Genomic DNA, 23,463 nt, shown 5'->3' on the forward strand with positions numbered 1-23,463 from the left:
GCAGATTCTAAAAAGAACCCGTTGGTCCCAAAAAACCTGCTAGATGTCTAGAGTCTCGATGTATTAATTTTGCTTTGATTTGTAACCCTGTTCTGTCTTATTATGTTTTCAAACTGATTTATTTTAGTAATACAGTAGTGGCCCCATAACGTCAGTATAATATTGGGTCACACATTTTGGATGTGACTAGAGGGAAAGGGAGAAAGGGAAAAAAATAACCCCAATTTATCTTCCTAGTCAGTGTTAAATAAACACAGGGCTCAACAGGATTCCACGGATAGATTATGTTTCAAACGGGCTTAAAATATCTGATGGGAAACGATCTGTAGCCACTTAGATGGGATACAGAAATAGGCCTGGATTCAGACAATGTAGGCAAGAGTACTTAGGCAGAGAATTAGAACAAGTACAGATAAATAAATAAATAAACTTTGAACGGTTTGGAAGACAAACTTAGTGATGCTGATCGTATGTGAAGAAAAGTTATTTTTCTGGAAGCAAACTTTGAAAGGATATAGAAGAAAAGTGGCTGTACAGAAATGTTTACTCTTCAAAGCAGCTAATATGAAGAAAATATAGATAAACCCTGGCATGCATTTGAGGTGGGACTACATATTTAACTTTACTACTATATATCTAGCACATTGTAAAGAATAAATGAGAAAAGTATTCGTATTATGATATTGAATTAATGTCTACATAAATAATAAAATAAAATAAAACAAATACATGAATATATCAATAAAAATCTGACTGAAAAATATGAAGCGGTTCTGGTGCCTGAATCAGACACTAATAAAGCCAACTTCACAAGAAACTTTGTGTCTGAGCTGGATATAAACCTACGACATACCATTTCCACATATTCATTCAATTGTCTTCCTTTAAAACCCCACTAGGTCAAACCAATATGTAAGTAATACTCCTATAATTTCCTGTTAGTATTTTTATGGCCGCACTGAAATCCAATACCATTAACTCCAGGAAAAGCAACGGCTTTACGAGTGGCGACAACAGCCTTTAAGACACGTGCGAAATAGACAAAGTTGTGAATATTTAACATAAAACCAAGCTGTCACAAATCAAGCCAGCAGTGAAAAGATATGATACTAGTAAAATTACTTTGGTGTGATTTTGTCTTCTCAGCTGACAAGCTTTTCCGAGATGGGATCCTATCTCTTAATAACAAACCAATTCTGTCACATAGTGTTCACATCATATCACTTCTACAAATCAAAGGTGTCAAAAACGCTTAGATACTAATGCCAAGCAGGAAGTGAAACAGATAATGATTGATCAGTACTTGTAATATAATGTCTTATTTCAGTGAAAGGGAATTAATAAGAATCAGATGTGCTTCTGGTCTCAAATGTGCTGAATAATATATGACATAAATGGGAGATTAAAAAGAAAAAGATATACATTGCGTCTCGGAAAACTTTTATTTTTTCCTTTGCTAAATTTACAAACCCTGATGACAATGGCATTTGATTTATTTAGATACCTTCTAAAAGGGGGAAATGGTCTCCTCAAACAGTTTTATTAAAAGGCCAAATCATGCTTTACCAGCTTTATATTTATATTAACATACACCAACTAATAAAAAAAACATTGGTGAGATTAAAATAGAACAAAATATGCAGATCTAAGAAGAGCATTTATTTCCCTTCTCAAAGGACGTCGTGGCTGCCTAAAATCACATTTTAAAATGTACTCTATGCAATTTATACTTCAAACATCTAAGAATTTGTCAAAAATGTCCACTCTGGGCCTGGTTTGGGAGGGATGTAAACCCTGACGTTTGGCAGGAAGTACACTTGTGTTTATGCCATAATAAGTACATGGCAGATCTTAACAAATGCGGTCAATTGGAGAATGTGGGCAATGAAGACGTCAAGGCCTGAAGGTTCTAGATTGGCTTTACCTCGGGAGTGACTGTGTCCCAGACAAAACCAGGTGTGTCTATATTTCTTTATCGGTTACGCATCCCCTGATATATCCCATCCTCTGTTTTAGTTAAGCTTATTTAAATTGACTCTGAGTACACATCAGATACAAGTATACACTTTAGCCACTGTACCTTAAAATATTAGAAGTTTATTTTGCCATTAGTTCAGAGCTTTATAAAAAATAATCGCTTTCAACATTTTGCGTTGGACTTCTATTGATGATGTGGCTTTCTCACGCGTGAGGACTACCTGCTTTGGATGAAAAAAGCTTCTCCTTTGCATCACATGGAGATGACTTATTTATGAAGTCTGCAGTGTAATGTATTGGTTGGTTCTTCTTCAGTGAATTGATTAAATACCTGTTTATTACGGCAAACCTTTGAATTATTACAAAATACCTCAAATTATAAACTTCTACAAACATACAATAATACTTATTTTACCAGCGTAATACATGTGTCTAACAAACACACTGTGGATGGACAAGCACAATTATCACCAAGTATGAAGTTTAAGTGATTAACCCGACATCATTAAATCCCAGCGAATATCCAGTAGAAGGAAAAGCCACCAAAGTAAAGGGGACAATTCCACAGGACCTCCAGCGATCTATGTGCCTCAAGTGGAAATTCTGGAGTTTGCACAGTCTAAAGCATCATTCCCAGTGTGGCAAGCGAATCCTTTAGTGCCATTTCATCTCATTTCCTCACGTCTTATTAAGCTGTCTTATTGTCAGGTGTGGAAAGTCGTGCTGTCTGTATTGCGCTGCCGTAGCGCAAGAGTATCTCCGAGTGTTGTTGTCAAGATAAGATTGATTGGTTCTGGGCTGCTTACACAGTACTAACTTTCACTGCTAATCAATTAATTCTATGTAGGCTATATGTAATCGCTTACAGTTTCCTGCTGTATAGATAATAACTTTGCGAGTGCATGGAATCATTAGAGTAAGTGTAGTGAATATACTGGGGGACATACTGGATTATTTTAAATTGCTTCGGACTGCACATGCTCAGTACAGCACAACCTGCTGGGGGATAAACTGGTTTTACGTTCTTCTCTCTCAACTGTGGTGTGCTTTAATATGAAAACAAGATGTCAGGTCATGCGGATATATCTTTTTGTCTTGTACCTTATTTGTATGATTTAATTATGAAAGTCCAGCGTCCATCTTCACAGACACAGAATTAAACGTTGAAAATGTTCAGTCTCTGAACTGACAGCATTTGTATAAAAGGAGTGCTTCAGGAAATAAAGACTCTCCTTAATTACTGCAGAGCGCGCAGGGTAATGATCCTCCCTGCCTATCAGCCTGTTAATTACTTTAGCTGGAAGTCTCCTGACTTAGGTTGATAGAGTGATCATTTCGAGGCCTGGGCTCTGATGCCACTGTGTTTCCACAGTGGTGGGTGGCACACGGTTCTGCTAACTTCCTTCACCACTGAAACCTGCCTGACTAATCACCATCCGTCCCCCAGGATATTACCTGTCATCAATTCCGTTACTTTTCGCTCACCACCCCGCAGTACCAAGCAAGTAAACGTCCTGACAAATGTACAGAACGGGTGCAACTCTGTAGGCTGGTACCTGGCAGTTCCTCATAGATGTCATCCATTATCTCCCCGCCGCCGGGGGCATTCAGGGGCTGGGGGACTCCGATGTCATCATAGGTCTCCAGTTCATCTTCATCCACGGGAATTAAACCAGACTCCATGTCTGTGCAAAAAGACACACAATGTCTCCAGCTTGGTCAAGGGATGATACATGGTGGCCTGATTGCCTCCAAAAACATTGCAATCAGTTGTAAATCAACACAAACCTCTGATTCATTTAAAACCATGTTCTGCTACAATGGGAAGCTCAGTTGTGGCTAAATGAAAGCACAAAAGGGGCTGTAAGGTGATGCACAGCAATGGAGACACAGATATTCAGAGTTATTCAGGATCAATTTCTACAGGGCTTTTCTACACACTGGCAATAGAACTGAAAACAGGGGTCTCTAAACAAAAGTAGTATATCAGTCATGAGAAAGAAAGCCAAGATAGCTAGACAGATAGGTAGATAGGTAGATAGATACATAGATAGATAGATACATAGATAGATAGATAGATAGATAGATGAATGACCAGCACTTTGATGCATCTGTTTGACTAACTCACCTTTCAACACAAATTGAATCTGCTCAACCCACTCGTCTGCATCTTTCGGGGAGGCGGCAGCAAACTAGATTTATATAAAGAATGATAATCAGCGGCTGCACTGGAACATAACGCAGCATCCGTGTCACTTCCTTAAGAAACCATTAGCCATTCTTTCCATGTATTGTGGTACTTTCCTTGCAAGGATGCCTCCTATAATGTACAGTTAATTTTGACAAATTTACGTAATTGAAGTCGAGGATGATGGATCTGAAACTCTGATCAGCAGCTGGCAGCTGTGCGGAGAAGCGGCGGCTTCTCTTCATCAGTGTCACACACAGACCTGATGAACAAAATTCGCCCTTGACAATTAAGAGACATCCGCGAATTCCTTTAGACTGCTGTGTACAATTTTCTTAAAAATGTTCCTGTCAGGTTCAAACACTCCACCTGACAACTTAATTAACTGGCTTTCAGCTGCAATGGCACACATTTAAATGTATGAAAGTCATACTCACAACTGCTGCCTCATTAATATAGCCCAGAAATGACTGTTTGTAATGTGAGGAGCCGAATCTGTTTCCATCACTTTTGGGTTTTATAAAGTAAATGAAAAGGAGGATTTCACTGCAGAGTCCACTGTACCGTTTGGGAACTCTTAAAATGGCATAATGTGGTGAGTGTGAGGAAGTAAACATTGTATGTGATACAAAAAAATATGAGAAAAGCATAAGTTAAACAGCTATTTCATTGCATACTCTTTCAGACACAGAGGAGTTCATTTCCATGAGATAGAGAGGATGGCAAACCTGATAAATGCGCTTGTCAGGCGCAGAGATTTCAAAACAGCAATCTTTCTTGGCATCTTTTCTGAGGGTATTATTCATCTTGACTCCATATCCATCTATAGCAAATTCACCTTTCTGCTGCTTGTCTGTCACAGATAAAGAGAAGTGGAAAGTTGTTTGTTTACCACTCTGACCACTATCGAGAGACGTGTCGTCCGGGAGCAGGACTCTTGTGCGCTTTCCTAAGCATAATTGTACAGCATATTTCTATTAACATCAACTTTCAGTCACATTTCACATCAAGGATTTAATATCCGATTTGTTATACAAACCCTGGTTCTTTCCCGGCGCATCCGTCAAACATCAAGTTGTCAAGAAGCACAAGCAAATTTTACACCTGGGTGGATCTTTAAATTAGGCTTTGCTTACTATTAACAGAGGTTCAAACAAGTCAGTGATTCAAAAAGAACATCCAGAAATCATACTTGTATTCTGCAGCTGTTGAAGTTAATTTGCTTATCTTGGGTATAACCTGCTAATACATGAAACTGCAGATCTCCCTCATTTAGAAAACAATTTGAGCTTCAAGACATAATGTTACACTATGTTCATAAGAGAAAAATAATATATCTTACACATTCCCTGTATTCAACTTTAATCTGAAATACAAAGCATAACTTGCAGGGAGGTTTGATAAATTATTTCATAGCTTGTTATTGTTTTAGCTCATCATCAAACAGAACAGAATCCCGGGTTCACACCTCGTTAACCCGGCCGATCCCAGCCCTTGGTCGGGGGAACAGTGTGTTCTGCCCACGAGACGCCGCTTCTGGCTGGGATCCCATAAAGCACCGCATCTGCCCCTGTGTCCCTGTGGCCCAGGCAGGAGAAGCCATCTGAGACAGACGCAGCTCACTGCACCGCCGCGACATTTGCGGAGGAGCGCCCCATGACGGCAGAGAGAGATCGCCCGGCCTGACCTTGCTGCGGCCGGGCTCTCTGACCCCGCCACCCCAGCAACCGAGGTTAATGACAAAGGGGAGGGGGTAGGGATGTCACAAACTCATTTTTCTGTGGTGTGGTGAGACTAGTCATTGGGAGTAAAAGATGGGGAAACAGGACACAGTACAATGGAATAAATGTTAGTCATTCTTTACATTTACAAGATAAAATCATGATGTGATTTTAGTCTCAAGCACTGTTGTGTTTCCATGCACAATTGTCTCACACCCGATTACATCATAAGCATTCATTAAAGCACATCGGCAAGATATGGCCTTCCTAATGAGATTACCTTTCTCGCTGCCATAGTAATAGAAGGTGCGGTTACTAAGAGCACACCAGCGCTTCTGCCACTCTGTTCCAAAGAAGCTGTGATCTGCAGAACAAAACACAATGTTTAACAAAACGGCCTGCTATGAATCAGTGTTTCGATATCCTGTGTGGTTTTATTTTTTAACAGGGTTAATGGATTAAATACATTAAAAAAAAAAAGATGAAGCATACATCTCTCTTAAACCACTCTTACGTCCCAGTTAAAACAATACATGTTTATATAATCCAACTCATCGCCAAAACCCCACACTGAAGACCACACACACACACACACACACAAACACACACATATAATATATATATCAGAAACCTGCAATATTATACAGAATTTTTTTCTTCTAATGGGGAAGTAAAATGCAAAGGGCAGACATTTAAGGCTTGCCTGAAGACAGCCCAAGTGCCACTGGATAATCCCACAGCTGCCAGAACCTGGGCTGATTGTTCTTGCACATTTCAGTGCTTCCCTGCACCACTCCTCCCTACATAAACAGTGGAGTCCTGCCAATTGCATGCCACCCTGCGGATCTCCCGGCCACAATGGCCAACATCCACACCATCAGTCTCAAGGCCTTGGGGCTCGTTCCAGGCTTAAGGCAGAAGCCTTTGGCAGATGATTCACTCTAACCCTACATCTTTCTAATAAAGAAAGAGCATTAGCAATTCACCTTAATTTAGTGAAATAATAAACGAGCGCGTGCAGTTGGTGTGGCGCCACAGAGGCATTAGGGAGGACCAGGGGCTGGAGAAAAACAGAATAAGAGATTGCACAGAACAGACGTAGCCCATGCAGCAAGAATTCGGTCGGCCTTTACACTGTCTTAGAATTTTAGAATTGCTATTGTATATATCGTGACGTGATTGCTGCCCTGGTCGGCACTACATCTCCCAGATGCCCCCGGAGATGAGAAGTTGGAAGCACATGCTGGACTGTTTCTATTGGCTGGCTCCTGCATAAAAGCAGGAAGCCAGCAGCCTTTATTGTTGGTGAAGCAGGAGGAGACTCTGAAGTGTTGCAGAGAGAGAACTGATAACTTTACTCCCTTTGGATCACGGACTCTGGCTTGGCTGCCATTTGTCTGGTTTGCGTTTCATTAGTTATACGTGTAGGTGAAGAGAAATCTGTGACCACTTTTAGTTAATGCTCAACAGGCAGCTAAGGTTTTATTTGTCGCCATGATATGTTCATTGTAAATAAACCCTCACTTCTTTCAACCTACTCCCCTGCCTTTGAGTTGCTGTTTCCTCGAGACCCCACCTATAGAGCCTCGGTATCGTGTCCACCCCATACAGTGCCACAATATACAGACGGGTGACCAAGTAAAGGAAAAACCAACAGTGTCTCAATAAGGTGTTGGGTACCACGAACCACCAGAACAGCTTCAATGCTCTTGGCACAGATTCTACGAGTCTCTGGACTCTACTGGAGGGATGAACACCATTCTTCCAAAAGATATTCCTTTATTTGGGGTTTTGATGATGGTGGTGGAGAGCGCTGTCTAACACGTCCGTCCAAAATCTCCCATAGGTGTTCAACTGGGTTGAGATCTGGTGTCGGCGAAGGCCATAGCATATGATTTACATCATTTTCATACTCATCAAACCATTCAGTGAGCCCTCGTGCCCTGTGGATGGGGGCATTGTCACCCTGGAAGAGACCACTCCCATCAGGATAGAAATGTGTCACCATAGGATAAAGGTGATCACTCAGAATAACTATGTCATGATTTGCAGTGACCCAAACCATGCCAGGAAAATTTATATATCAAACATTGCTTTATCAAGCGAGCTTAATTAAATGAGACATTATTAACAAAGCCTTAATAAGAATCATAGGCCACTAATAGGGAGAGCGTTTCTCTATCCAAGCCGGGTAACACCATGTCTATGGAAAATGGACAGGTGGTGAGTAAGATTTTGCAGCGTAGCAAGGACCTCAATACACATGAGTTTATATCAGAAGAGGCACTCTCTTCTTCAGCATCACTACAGATCAGCTCACCTGGTGTTCGAGTACCACTCAGGTACCAAGAACAACAACGGTAGTCTTCTAATTGTATTTACTTACCGAACCAAGGCAGACAATGCATCCACCATAAAAGAGACATGCTAAGATTTTAAAGCATTAACATAAACAGGCATCCAGTTTCCCTTGCTCTACCTTTTCTGCGTTTCTCCAGGTATCCAGCCTTGAAGACAGACGGGAGATCTTGAGCTGCCACGGCAGGAGACTGCTGGGCTCCTGTAATCAAATAAACACCATTTCAGATGGTTACAAAGGAAATCAGGTTGAAGCTTTCTGTATGTGAAGCGAATACAGATCAATATATTTTTAAGCATCCCAACAAACCTAAGACAGACATTCTGCATAAACCTTTTCATTTTTTATGGCTATATGTTCATACATGTGTTTGACCCTGAGAAAAATCAAGATAGTAATCCTTATAATGAAGAAGTACATAAGTACGGTAGGAAGATGTAGATGTATATACTATTTACATATGCTAAATTAATGAAATGTTCAAATGTATTTCCATAGTAAGTGCCACATAGGACTTATTAAATATATTTTTCAATCAAGGGTGGAGGTAGGAATGCAAATACTCAATGATGATGGTATGGTATGGTATGGTATGGTATATGTGCTTTGCTCCAAAATTGAGGCATAAATACCCATTCCATCCGCCATGCACCAGTTCAAAACCCAGAAGAACGACTGCTCTACGAGTCCCGAGGGCCACACTGAAGTGATCTATACACGAGCCATTGTACGGCTTTCCACAGCTTTCCAGGAACAAATAATGAATAGCCACTTCCTTCTGTGTCGATCCCATCACAGCCGTGTTACATGAAGGCCCATATGCTGGCTCGGCAGACTAGGCCCCGGGAGAGAGTTTCGCTTGCAGTTCTTGGGCCGAGAAGACAAACGCAAAGTTCTGAAACCAGAAACTAAATCAAAACGTGCCTGACAACTCTAGCAGAACTGCACTTAGCTCTCCACAGCAACCTAACCCCAGTATTTACACCTTCATTTACCCATTTTAAATCCGAGATTTGTTACCTGCTGAACAATTCATCTTGTGTTCCCTTTGACATTTCTCATGGTATGTCCTCCTCCTGGTTCAGAGAGTCAGTAAGCTGTAATATCAAGGGCACCGGGGTGAGACGGCAAAGGCGGTCTCTACAGAGCTTCCAGGAAATGAAGCACTCAACACTGACATCAGCACTGCCGGCTCGATGCAGCTTAAAGCTCCAAGCCCAGGTGATGGAAGTTTAATCTCTTTTCTTTCATACAGTAAAATGATAACACTCAGCTTTGTACATGTATTTAATTAAATTACGTAATTGCTTAAATCAATAATTTAATTGTTAATTGATTCATTTGTGCATTGATTGGTTGATTGATAGGCGATAAATACATTTTAACAAGTGTACATTTAAAAAATATATAATCCATTCAAAATATAGAAAAAGTTTCAATCTTAAACTGCGTAAGTAGGTGGCACTGGATGGATACTGGAGTTTACTGTGCATTTGTTGATTAAACCTAACAACTGATGATGGTGGTACACTGTAATAATAATACAAAGAATGTAATAATAATAATAATGTAATAAAAGACATCACACAGTTAAACAGAGAAACTGACCCATCGAGGAGGCAGGCAAACCATTTGCTCACTTGGTGACAGCGAATTATTTGAACGAGGATTAGTAAATGAAACTCAGTTTGACAGACAACAGCTTTACAATGTTATTTATTTTTACTGTTGAGATACAGGCTTCATTATACCATAATTAGAGCAATTTTCTCTCAATCACAGTTGCCCTCCAGCGCCTTCCAAAACACATTGTGCAAGTTGAGCTTCTTCCAGTAAAAAAAAAAAAAAGAACTCTTTGCTCTGGATTATGTCAAGAGAAAATAGAAATGCCCTCATTCACTGGCAGTCCACAACTACAGATGAAACATTACACATCACTGCACTTTTGGACAATTCCTTATTGATGTTAAAACATTCGGGATTTATGTGGCGTGCGTTCCCAGCTTAATGGCATTTACAGTAGAGGTTGATAAAACACATACACGTGTTCTATGTCAGTAATAACCGTGGTATTTATCCAGTTTGAACACAACAAATATAACAAAAACAAAGGCATATTTAAAAATGGAAATTGTAGTTGCAGGTGAAGAGGTACAAGAAAGCAATTGCCGAAAAGCCTTTACAAATTCAAAGGGTGACACTTGAGGCAAGACTAAACTGAACGTCAAACTTTGTAAAACCCTTCCAGTATGCACTAGTTACAACAGCTATTGTAAAGATGTATGGCTAAAGATGAAGGCCAATAAAGGATGCCTACGTTGCATTTAAGCAATACAGAAGAAAGAGCATCTGTTGATTGTAATAGTTTCCGAAGCAAAGATCAACAGGTAATCAATAAAAGTAAATGAACAGCTCAGAATTTCAGGACTGTCGGTCTCTCCCTCCTTCTTAAGAAGGCAGTCGGTAAACGTTTCATACATTTCTCATCGTAATATCCACGCATTGCGGATAATGTGAATGATAACAGTCCATGGGAATGATGAGTGAAGATTATATTCTAATGTGAACTGTAAGAGATGCATGTAAGACAGTCAAACACACTCGAAGATCGGTCAATAGACCCTCTTGCTATACGTTTGTCATACCAGTGACATCACAAGGATATATTGATTTACTGAACCAGCTGCTTCTTCAAACCTGAGAGTACAGTAACTCAGCTCCATCGCTGTGCCAGCATTTATCAGCGTCCATGAAAGTGGTTTGTGCTTATAGTGTGGGAATGCTTTGATCAGGCTCGGCCTACTCTTTTCTGTCTGCCTTCACACGAGGGACCACTAAACTGCCGAGCTCTGCAGCTGTCTCCAACTGAAGTAGCTCATAACAAATCCCAATGAAGTCATCCTGGCAGGGCTCAAAGTCTCACTTGTACATCATCTCCTGTGTTGCGGTAGAAAAAGCTGCGAAGAATGGATTTTTTTTCCAAGTGTATCTTATTACATATCCTTATCATAGATGAAGACTAGGATTTGTGTTAGCATTGGTGTAGTGGAGACTTCATCCCAATCATACACTCAGCCAGTCTGTTAATGGTTTGGATGCAATATTAAATTTACAATACCACACTATTAGATTACATCAATACCTTGTCTACCCCATGTTACGCCCGAGTAACAGCCTGAACCCCAGCCAGACTCCAGACCAAAATGTGACCCTAATTTCATCACGGACCTCAATTTTAGTACACAATTTAGCAATTTAAGTGTAATCTTCACAATATTGCTACTGTCACATATACCTCTAATTCAAATTTACCATTTCCACATCATCTTTCCTGTGATTTATTTTCTCTTCCGTGAATAAACAGATAATTTAGCCAAACATCCATCCATCCTTCCATCCCTCCCTCCCTCTCATATATATATATCTATATATCTATATATATATATATATATACACACTCACCTAAAGGATTATTAGGAACACCATACTAATACTGTGTTTGACCCCCTTTAGCCTTCAGAACTGCCTTAATTCTACGTGGCATTGATTCAACAAGGTGCTGAAAGCATTCTTTAGAAATGTTGGCCCATATTGATAGCATCTTGCAGTTGATGGAGATTTGTGGGATGCACATCCAGGGCACGAAGCTCCCGTTCCACCACATCCCAAAGATGCTCTATTGGGTTGAGATCTGGTGACTGTAGGGGCCAGTTTAGTATAGTGAACTCATTGTCATGTTCAAGAAACCAATTTGAAATGATTCGACCTTTGTGACATGGTGCATTATCCTGCTGGAAGCAGCCATCAGAGGATGGGTACATGGTGGTCATAAAGGGATGGACATGGTCAGAAACAATGCTCAGGTAGGCCGTGGCATTTAAACGATGCCCAATTGGCACTAAGGGGCCTAAAGTGTGCCAAGAAAACATCCCCCACACCATTACACCACCACCACCAGCCTGCACAGTGGTAACAAGGCATGATGGATCCATGTTCTCATTCTGTTTACGCCAAATTCTGACTCTACCATCTGAATGTCTCAACAGAAATCGAGACTCATCAGACCAGGCAACATTTTTCCAGTCTTCAACTGTCCAATTTTGGTGAGCTTGTGCAAATTGTAGCCTCTTTTTCCTATTTGTAGTGGAGATAAGTGGTACCCGGTGGGGTCTTCTGCTGTTGTAGCCCATCCGCCTCAAGGTTGTACGTGTTGTGGCTTCACAAATGCTTTGCTGCATAACTCGGTTGTAACGAGTGGTTATTTCAGTCAAAGTTGCTCTTCTATCAGCTTGAATCAGTCGGCCCATTCTCCTCTGACCTCTAGCATCAACAAGGCATTTTCGCCCACAGGACTGCCGCATACTGGATGTTTTTCCCTTTTCACACCATTCTTTGTAAACCCTAGAAATGGTTGTGCGTGAAAATCCCAGTAACTGAGCAGATTGTGAAATACTCAGACCGGCCCGTCTGGCACCAACAACCATGCCACGCTCAAAATTGCTTAAATCACCTTTCTTTCCCATTCAGACATTCAGTTTGGAGTTCAGGAGATTGTCTTGACCAGGACCACACCCCTAAATGCATTGAAGCAACTGCCATGTGATTGGTTGGTTAGATAATTGCATTAATGAGAAATTGAACAGGTGTTCCTAATAATCCTTTAGGTGAGTGTATATACACACACACAGTGAGGGGAAAAAAGTATTTGATCTCCTGCTGATTTTGTACGTTTGCCCACTGACAAAGAAATGATCCGTCTATAATTTAAATGGTAGGTGTATTTTAACAGTGAGAGACAGAATAACAAAGAAATCCAGAAAAACACATTTCAAAAAAGTTATAAATTGATTTGCATGTTAATGAGGGAAATAAGTATTTGATCCCCTATCAATCAGCAAGATTTCTGGCTCCCAGGTGTCTTTTATACAGGTAACGAGCTGAGATTAGGAGCACTCTCTTAAAGGAAGTGCTCCTAATCTCAGCTCGTTACCTGTATAAAAGACACCTGTCCACAGAAGCAATCAATCCGATTCCAAACTCTCCACCATGGCCAAGACCAAAGAGCTGTCCAAGGATGTGAGGGACAAGATTGTAGACCTACACAAGGCTGGAATGGGCTACAAGACCATCGCCAAGCAGTTTGGTGAGAAGGTGACAACAGTTGGTGCGATTATTCGCAAATGGAAGAAACACAAAATAACGGTCAGTCTCCCTCGGTCTGGGGCTCCATGCAAGATCTCACCTCGTGGAGTTTCAATGATCATGAGAACGGTGAGGAATCAGCCCAGAACTACACGGGAGGATCTTGTTAATGATCTCAAGGCAGCTGGGACCATAGTCACCAAGAAAACAATTGGTAACACACTACGCCATGAAGGACTGAAATCCTGCAGCGCCCGCAAGGTCCTCCTGCTCAAGAAAGCACATGTACAGGCCTGTCTGAAGTTTGCCAATAAACATCTGAATGATTCAGAGGAGAACTGGGTGAAAGTGTTGTGGTCAGATGAGACCAAAATCAAGCTCTTTGGCATCAACTCAACTCGCTGTATTTGGAGGAGGAGGAATGACCCCAAGAACACCATCCCCACCGTCAAACATGGAGGTGCAAACATTATGCTTTGGGGGTGTTTTTCTGCTAAGGGGACAGGACAACTGCACCGCATCAAAGGGACGATGGACATGTACCATCAAATCTTGGGTGAGAACCTCCTTCCCTCAGCCAGGGCATTGAAAATGGGTCGTGGATGGGTATTCCAGCATGACAATGACCCAAAACACACAGCCAGGGCAACAAAGGAGTGGCTCAAGAAGAAGCACATTAAGGTCCTGGAGTGGCCTAGCCAGTCTCCAGACCTTAATCCCATAGAAAATCTGTGGAGGGAGCTGAAGGTTCGAGTTGCCACACGTCAGCCTCGAAACCTTAATGACTTGGAGAGGATCTGCAAAGAGGAGTGGGACAAAATCCCTCCTGAGATGTGTGCAAACCTGGTGGCCAACTACAAGAAACGTCTGACCTCTGTGATTGCCAACAAGGGTTTTGCCACCAAGTACTAAATCGAAGGGGTCAAATACTTATTTCCCTCATTAACATGCAAATCAATTTATAACTTTTTTGAAATGTGTTTTTCTGGATTTTTTTGTTGTTATTTTGTCTCTCACTGTTAAAATACACCTACCATTAAAATTATAGACTGATCATTTCTTTGTCAGTGGGCAAACGTACAAAATCAGCAGGGGATCAAATACTTTTTTCCCCCCACTGTATATATACACACACACACACACATCTATATAGATATACATCTATCTATATATATATATATATATACACACACACATCTATATCTATATATTAGCATATTAATCTGGACTAGGACAAGGCATTGCATAACCAAAATGATACTTCATCCCTACAAATGTAACAATTAATCACACATTATACTGTACATTAAACTGATATTTTTTGTTAGCCCATAATTGCCACAAGCTATACCAAATCTGTATAACTCAACAGGCTAAAGCTGACAGGGAAGCAAAGCCCAAGTTGGCTGGGAGAAGTCAACCTAACCCAAAGTCCAACTCTAATCTAAATCCAATGACTTACATTTTCTCCACTTGGGACGACAAACAAACAAACAAACAAACAAACAAATAAAAAACAGTCGTCATACTTCACTATTAGACCACTCATTCCAAGGTGCTTATATCAATTTTAAATTCCATTTATTATTCTGCTGGGAACTACGAGTGATGTCCCTTTGCCTCTTCTGTGCACATCTCCAGTATGACAGCCGAGCACAAATGTGTCACCAGACACACTGAGCCATGCAGTGAAATATCACTTCTTATTTAAAACCTGATCACCTTTTCCTATCCCTCTGACAAGTACCACCAGAAAACTGAGGTAATGAGTAGCATTTTACCAATTTATCAGTGTCATGTTATCGCGGCAATTTAAAAGTAGCCTGTCCACATCTTCATTAGTACTAAATAAATTCTAAATAACGTGGAATGATTTATTAAGAGCTGATCATAGGGTAGTAGTTCACTTGTACGTGACAGCTGACAAACACATTTTGACAAATGGTTATGTGCAATAAACTGAAATTGACAGGTGGCAGTATTACACAGCCCTTTCCCGAAGAGCTCCACATCAAAACACCGTCTAACAGGTGATATAAAAGTAAAGGCATTTACATAAAAAGCCCAGCTTATTGTTCAGATTGGGATATATAACAGTCCATTCCATATTTGACTGCATTCATTAGGTTAAAGTGCTCAAACGCAATCGCAGACTTTGCGCAGCCACTCAGCACTGATGTCAACAGTAACGCGAGTTGACGGTCTCCGGTACAAATCAAACCCAAGTCTAATGGCTGACCAGATCAAAATCTTTTTCTACTGAGTTGTGAAATCCGAATACTCTGACAATATACAGTTATACATTCATCTTGTGTCTTTAAACAGCAAGAACACACACACACACACACACACACACACACTCCCTAGAGAACCTTGTCAACTGCAGTCAGAAACGGGTTATTCAGTTCCCCATGTCCGTTATAGATGCGTCTAAAATATATTGGAGTCCTCTTTCCCTGTTACCTGTGTGTAATTTATGATAATATACATTTTGATTTAGCTGCCTCATAATCATTGGTTCTACCAGACAAGCAGGATTTTCAAAAAAGAAAAAGGAAAAGTTGAATTTAAGAAAGGTGATCAGTCTTGGCTGCCATTACAGGATAATTTGAAAGTGAATCTGTCACTTTTTGACAATAAAATTAATTATTAATGTAAATGGTATACACTCTTCATACAGCCTGTGCAAGTATTCTGTCATTTCTCCCGAGCCGCGGATTACTAATCAATATTTCCGAGAGTGGGCTAATCCTTTATAAGATCACTCGCTCGGTGATGGAGGAGTGCGCTCGATCTGCCCAGTTAATCCCTCTTCATCTGACTGAGCCCTTTATTTATTCCAGGCCCTGCCGGAGCCGACGATGGCAGATTATCACATCTCGGCGCGCACACCGGGCCCTGACAATCGACACGGCGCCTTATTGTCAGGGCAGGCTTGTTAAACACAGAGACCTGTCTCTTGGTAAGCCAGCAGGCAAGGCTCACAAATCCACATTTATAAACACAATTATCAGGCAAATGACCCGCTAATCTGTGAGATATCTATTGCATTAACATTACACACTGAGCCCAGATTCATTACACCGGGTGGCAGTATGAATTGGGGACCAATCTCATTCTCATTGATTGCTTTTTTACTTCTTTATTTCTTCCCCTGACTGTTTGCTAGCAGGGTGTTTATTACAGCCTCTTCTGCTGTGCAGTAAATGAAGGCTATACGTCTTCGCAAGGAGAGCAATATCACAGGTATTACTGTAATTATTACTAAGGGGATATTTAAAACACTCCCAATTTGATCTGCACAGCTTTAATGATAAGTAAAAGTAAATGTGTGTTTTTTAAACTGCACTTTAACGACACCTCAAATACCACTTGAGACAAATGTACCTGTGCTCTACCTCTGTTGACTAATTAAACCCTGTGTAAGGGTGATGTATATTAATTTTAAAGGATACTACCAAATTATTATGAAGTGACATTTAAAAACAATTGTAAAGTTTGCAATTTCAAACTGGGATTCAGGATTGTGATAACTCTGTGCAGGTGAAAAGTGGAGACAAACTCATGAATTCAGCAAAATGCAAAAGCTCAAAAGAAAATTCTAAGATGTTCCACAAATTTTACCTTTCGTGGAATTATTTCTTCATCAACAATCACCACCACTAATCTGCAGACTAGAGGGCTCCTCTTGTACCCTTCTGAAGGTTGAAATCTTTTCAGAAGTGGAGACACAGGATCCCTTCTGACTGTTATTTTATATTTAAATGATTTGGTTTAAATTCCTGATCAAAGTGGAAAGAAAACTGATCTACACCAGGGAGATGAGGGGAAAAATTCAATGCAGATTTAGTAGCTAATTGTACTCCTGCTCGTGCGCGTCCAAAATGTACCAAACTGACCAGCTGCTTTAACTGCGGCTGCCATCTTCTAGGCTCGATCATGGTGCCGGCTTCAAAGCAGTGCAGTATCTGTCCTTTATTTGTGCACTGCAACACAAACCTGTCAGTAATGGAAATTTCCGAACCTGGACACACCGTTTAAGACTTGTCTTTTCGGAGCTATGTGACAAGAACTTGGCTGTACCCTTGGAATAACACACCTTTAATCCACAATCTTATAAAAAAAAAAAAAAAGTGGAAAATCAACAACTGGTCTGAAGCTTTAGGATGTGAAGGTCTGTCTAACCTATTGTCTGACCTGTCAAAAACCCATGAGGAAATTACGGCATCGCTGCACTCTCTGGCCTTTTGGTGGAGGCACTAACTTGGTATAATTAACAGTACATCCTACTGTTGGTATTAGAGTTTACCGACTTCAAAAGCCAAGGAAGCCAGACAGGACGTTGCCAACCACTAATCTACAGTCACAGTCATTTCGTCAGATATATAGATTAAAAAAGGGCAATTCAGCACGTTTAAGCACGCTTTAATAAATTCAGCCAGGGAATCCTCGTGTCTGTTACTGCCACAGAAATGCAGCGCTGGTTGGTGCAAGTGGTGCATCCTTTCCGTCTGCACTGCACATGGACTTTAAATGAAGTTTGTACAGCTTCCTATTTTGTCAAGATGGAATTCCCTGAATAGGGCCGAGATTTAGAAATGCAACTGCCACATGAAGATGGTGATGTGGACCTTGTATTTATTCAATTAAGTCATGTATAAAACAGTTGCCTTTAAAATTGGCTTGTAAAGTTGTCTATCCGTGATTTGCTCTGCCAATGGCGGGCAGAGAGGAAAAACAAAAAACTAAAAAAAAAACTCAAAACAAATAGGATGAAAATATTCGAACTGTTCTCAATCATGTTGAAAGCACAGAGATGTGGAGCCTGGCAAAGCATGTGGAATATAATCAGGGTGCTTAGTCATGCATTCCGCAGACTATTTCTAATTCACTTGGCAAAGTGGTCTGTTTTGTTAAGCTTTTGTTTCACTTGCTTTGCGGATAATTTATAACACACAAGAAAACAAAATCCAAATATATTACAAGACCACTGAGAGACAACACGCCTGCCCTACTATGACACATTAAACGCGACCAGGAAAGTTAATTGTTTATACGTTACAAAATAAACATGTGTGCTCAAATTTGAAACCTGCCTCCAACGCATTACACTTTCAGCAATTCTCAAATAAATATAAATGTGTGAGCTTGAGGAAAATAAAAGATTACTGGTTTTATAATAGTAAAACTATCCCTCTACTAGATGTTGAAAACCGGATAGTGAGGAAAGCTTTTCTTCTTAGTCCGAAAACATTCACCAGAAAATTAAAGCACTTATTCATGTTCAGAGGTAGTACTTTGTCTAATACATGGCACAATTCAGTCATGACTTCCGCAGAAAGTATGCTATAGCACAATTGAAAAGTACCCTCAATCTCGGTTTAATTGATCTGGTTCCCCTCATACTGTGGGCACTGAACCCTTACTGCTCTGAGCCCATCCTGACGAGTTCAGCATCCTGCAAAGAAGTCCTGAAGTCCTGCTCTCTTCAGATCCCTATCAGCGATGTCTCCCTTACTCCTCATTCCTGCTGACGTGGTCGTTTCTGCAAATTGCCTAGGGGATCTTCTAGGCGAGTTGCTTATCACTCATGTGATGAAGTTGGCCTAGCTGCAGTTTCTCTTCTGACACAGAAACCAGCCCGAGATTGCATCTCCACCGTGAACTGCACCCAGCTAATTTACGAGTCTTAAAGAGTGCTGCGCAAATGTCTGACTATGGCCCGAGGCAGGCATCTGTGTACACAAGACAGGCCTACGAATATTTACCCGATACAATTCCACCCTGAAGTCTCAAGGGATTTCCCTGCATCTTATTCAGGAACATCCTATCTCCTTTAACCTCCGTAAGTCATATTCCATATCAAGCAAGTCTAATATTTTGAAGTATTGAATGTGTGTGGTTCGAGCGCCACATTGTAACCAAGGGCAGTGATTGTCTTTCACAGAAGTGGCAAAGCAGGTTCTCAATATAGTGAAAAATTATGTAGACTGTGTTGTGAGTGGAATTTTTTTTTTTTCTATTTTTGCCGGCTCACCTCAATTTGTTCTTGCAATTCTAAGTAAGTCAGCTTGCAATAACGGAGAGTGAATTCAGTGCCTGCACCTAAAGGGTTAAATAATACGCGTTAATGTGACTTAGAGTCCCCAGGCTGCGTTCCACAGGCTGCCTTATTAAGTGTATTCTGCTGTTCTTCCACATGGTAGCACTGTACCATAGAAGAAGCCTGCTCCTGTGGGAATATTAATAACTACAGAAATATATGCACAAAGCAGCTGTATCCCTGCTCATGCATATTCAGATACGCACACGAATGTCAAACAATAGACACTACAGTAAATAATAACCCTGCCTAGAAAAACAACCACATTATAACAAGAGGTTTAAAAACAGGAGAGTAAAACATTTCAGGTTTTCAGCTAAATAAAATACAACTAAGTATAATCTCAGCTAATTAATTGGTTTTGGTGAAGTGTTTTATTTTTATTTTATAGATGTTTTTCCGTGTTCTCTATGGGCTCAAGTGGAAAAATACTACGCTACTCATAATCACATACAGATACTAATCTTTAACTTCTATACTGAGAGAATGTATTACTGTCTGCGATTACAGGTTTATCATGGTGTAGAAACCCAAGCACAATACAATATTAAAGACAATTCAAGTATTTTGTTTTTATGCGTTGGCCTAATTAACTTTCACATAACAAATGCGCCATTTTCAGGAATTTATTACCGGTTTACTTATGCAGAACCAACATACATAATGTGAAAATTCAACAGTTCATTAGTGATTTTGACAAAAATAATTACATCAATACACATATTAAAATGAAGCACTTTGTGGGAAGCTTCTGGCTCCCACAACAAGTACCAGCTAGCCTTCAAGAATCTGCCACCGCCTCGTCATCTCATTTGTTATCTGCAAATAAATGTGTTGACAAGTGTTTGCAAAACATCAGTATTACAAATTGGAAAATAACTTGCCATACTAGTTATAATTATTTCCCTACAAATGCATTACATCTGTGTGCTTTGTAAGCATGCTACACTAGTAATTAATGTATACTCTTGTAACATATACAAGAGATTACGTCTGAACTGTCTGCACTACAAATTGGAAAAGACCTTCCCATATTCACTGTAATTATTTATTTGAGATCTACATTTTGCAACATCTGTGCACCAAAGGAACATCTATATGCACCAATCACTACAAAACATGACAATCCTAATTCAAATACACACGTTATTAAAGAAACACTTCTCTTGGTCTTCCCTGTGATTAATACAAAGAAGAGTAGAATATAATTTTTGCACAATTTTCATCACTTCAGAAACTTTTTCAGCTCCCTATTCCGTTCCACTTTGAAAGCATTTCCTGCCTTTGTAGTGACCACACTTTATATCGTCAGCAGCTTAATCCATTTACTTTGACCGAGACCACTTTACTACACATCCCATGAATTATGACTGGGCGGCACTACAACGAACACTAAAAATACACCAAAGAAGTGTAAAAGCAGAGTTGGCTCTTCAGGTTGTGGCGTTTGCCATCCAGACGCACACTGACTGCAATCTGATCAGTCATCTGAACTACTTTCAGGAGGGAAAGAATCAAATTAAAAAACACAACACCTTGATCTGCAACTCAACTGGAATCTAGTAGCGACAGAACGCTTCACTGATTGAAACAAGTAATAGAAGTTGTGGAAAAAAATAATAATGAAAAGCACACAGTCTCAGGTAAAAGATATCAACAGCCAGTGATATTGGGATGGAGCAAGAAGCGGCTTCAAAGAGCTGGACCACAATTCCACAACGCCGGAGGGATAGATGTGCAACTTCTACCGTTTTCCCCTCTGGTGTTCTTCGCTTGTTTTAGATTCTTCATTTGCTTTCACAACATTTACAGAGAATAGTGCTTTAAAACCTCATTCATCAGACGGAGGTCAACAGATTTGGGACCTGAATAGGGTCCAATTTAAGGAGCTTAAAATACATTGCGGTCCCTGCTGTACTCATCATATCCCAATGCATAACCTATGACTGAGAAGCAGGCGCAGCGTACTCACAGTTTAACAGCCTCGCTCTAATGTATGCACACCAGAGACAGAGAGACAAATGTAAAGGCACGCACCTACTCGAACGGCAACCACACGTCCTCCAGGGAGCAATTTCATGGGGAAAATATCTTCAAGCAAAGAGGGGTTTTGACATTTAAATCTGATTCCTTTTGTCATGTTCTCAATATACTCTAGCAACTTGTATGGTCTATATTTTATCACAGCTATTATAGGAAATAATCTCTTGTGTAGAAAAACACATGGGACCCAAAAACATACTCGAAACAACAACTGACATGACAATTAGGGTTCCTAAAGGACAGATGTGTGAACACGTTGCGAGAGTGTTCAGGGGACGATTTCAAAATTATACAAAACCTTAAAATGTCCCTTTTGGCTGAGCACAGCAGTGTAGTCTCTGGAGTTACAGTGTGTTGTGCAATAAAGATTCAGCACTGGGTTTATGAATTACATATTTTAATCTGCAACAATGACCTATGACTTCCCACCACTGACAGAAATAGAAGCTAAAGTAAAACAAGTTCATTACACACTATCCAAATAAGGAACTGTTTTAGATCTACAAATGAGTCTGGATTGCACAATACATTAAAAGAGATTGGAATGCAGTCATAAGCAAGTATTAATGTTATATATATACATATATATATATATATATATATATATATATATATATATATATATATATATATATATACACACACACACACATTTAATAAGGACATTTAAGGACTTGACACATATGTCTTGAGGACATGAAATACTCAAATACAAAAAACATGGTAGAAGGTTCAGGTGTTTGAAATCAACACAGAAAACTGACACATCACACAGCTTCATTTCCTGTGTAATTAGTAAGGTGACACGTCTCTGTAAAGAGGCTGACGAAAGCACTTTCCTACTTAAAAATGTTAATGACGCGTTGATTTGAAGGTGAGTTCATATATTTTTTGCTTCTTTTAAATGTTACTGTGCTTGTTGCAGAGAGGTTTCTTGATTATAGTTGCTTTTATTAATGGCTCAGTTTGTGAAGCTCATTTTCACAATGTGAATCTGAAACCTGTAAGTAATAGAGAACGGTGTCATTGAAATGCAAGAAGCAAGAATAGACAAGACATCAGTTCTTGGGAACAGTTCGGGCTGTTACTGTATAACATGCATAGTCTGTTAAAGAAAAAGAAGAAAAGATGCAGACGTATAATAACAAAAGCAATACAATAAAAGAACACATGGCAAGTGGCACATTTACGACAAGCACTTAAAGGACAGGAAGTTTCTATCTGATGCCCCTCTTTGTTTTGCAGTGAACCAAAGACCGCCTCACACAGTCCTCGTGTGAATTGTTTTAAGGTCATTAAAATGCGACCAGGCCGGAGTGTCGCAGCACTATTGAAAACACCGGCATAACAGGAAGTGATCTCGCATTTTACAGCGCTTAACCTCCTCCCCTTCGAGGCGGAGTTCACCGACGTCCCACAGAGCGGGGGTACCATTAGCACTTACCCAGTAACTACCCATCCTTCCACCATTTGCATAATTAAAAAAACAGCCCATTACTCCAGCTCCGCACAACCCGTGTATGTTGATCAAAGTAATGAAACTGGGAGGGGGGTTTATCATACCTCCATGTATATATTTTTTTCCATCTCCTCAGCAAAAATATAACTCCTGCCTGTTGTCTGCAGCCAAATATCAAGGCTTACACCATCTGTCATCTGGCTCGGATTCAGCGAGCACACTCCTACAGTTTTACTTCTAATTGTGTTTAATGCTGCACTAATTATTTCAATGGGGAATAATTTTGTACAGTCAAAGTTGACTCATTTTATAAAGTGGAACCTCTTCAGCTACAAATTGGCAGGTCTCATCCTTCATTCCTCCTAAGCGTTGTGCCAAAGGGGAATAACTATATGGTTGCTTTGTGACCAAATGTCATGTGCTGGGCAGAAACATTGATCCTGCCTATTAATCACTCCGCAAGCCCTCCCA

The 23,463-nt window shown here is 40.2% G+C and overlaps 1 protein-coding gene across 1 annotated transcript in view; it reads right to left on the reverse strand.

Annotated features, from left to right (window-relative positions):
• Nucleotides 1–23,463, reverse strand: part of skap2 (src kinase associated phosphoprotein 2) — a 58,258-nt gene that overhangs the window by 18,050 nt on the left and 16,745 nt on the right. Inside the window, exons 5-9 of the mRNA XM_066715630.1 lie at nucleotides 8,366–8,446; nucleotides 6,167–6,250; nucleotides 4,894–5,018; nucleotides 4,106–4,169; nucleotides 3,534–3,662 (exon numbers count right to left, since the gene is read on the reverse strand). Coding sequence (XP_066571727.1) covers nucleotides 3,534–3,662; nucleotides 4,106–4,169; nucleotides 4,894–5,018; nucleotides 6,167–6,250; nucleotides 8,366–8,446 — 483 coding nt within the window. The remainder of the gene's footprint in view (nucleotides 1–3,533; nucleotides 3,663–4,105; nucleotides 4,170–4,893; nucleotides 5,019–6,166; nucleotides 6,251–8,365; nucleotides 8,447–23,463) is intronic.

The sequence above is a fragment of the Amia ocellicauda genome, chromosome 10 (assembly GCF_036373705.1).
Source record: "Amia ocellicauda isolate fAmiCal2 chromosome 10, fAmiCal2.hap1, whole genome shotgun sequence".
NCBI lineage: Eukaryota > Metazoa > Chordata > Actinopteri > Amiiformes > Amiidae > Amia > Amia ocellicauda.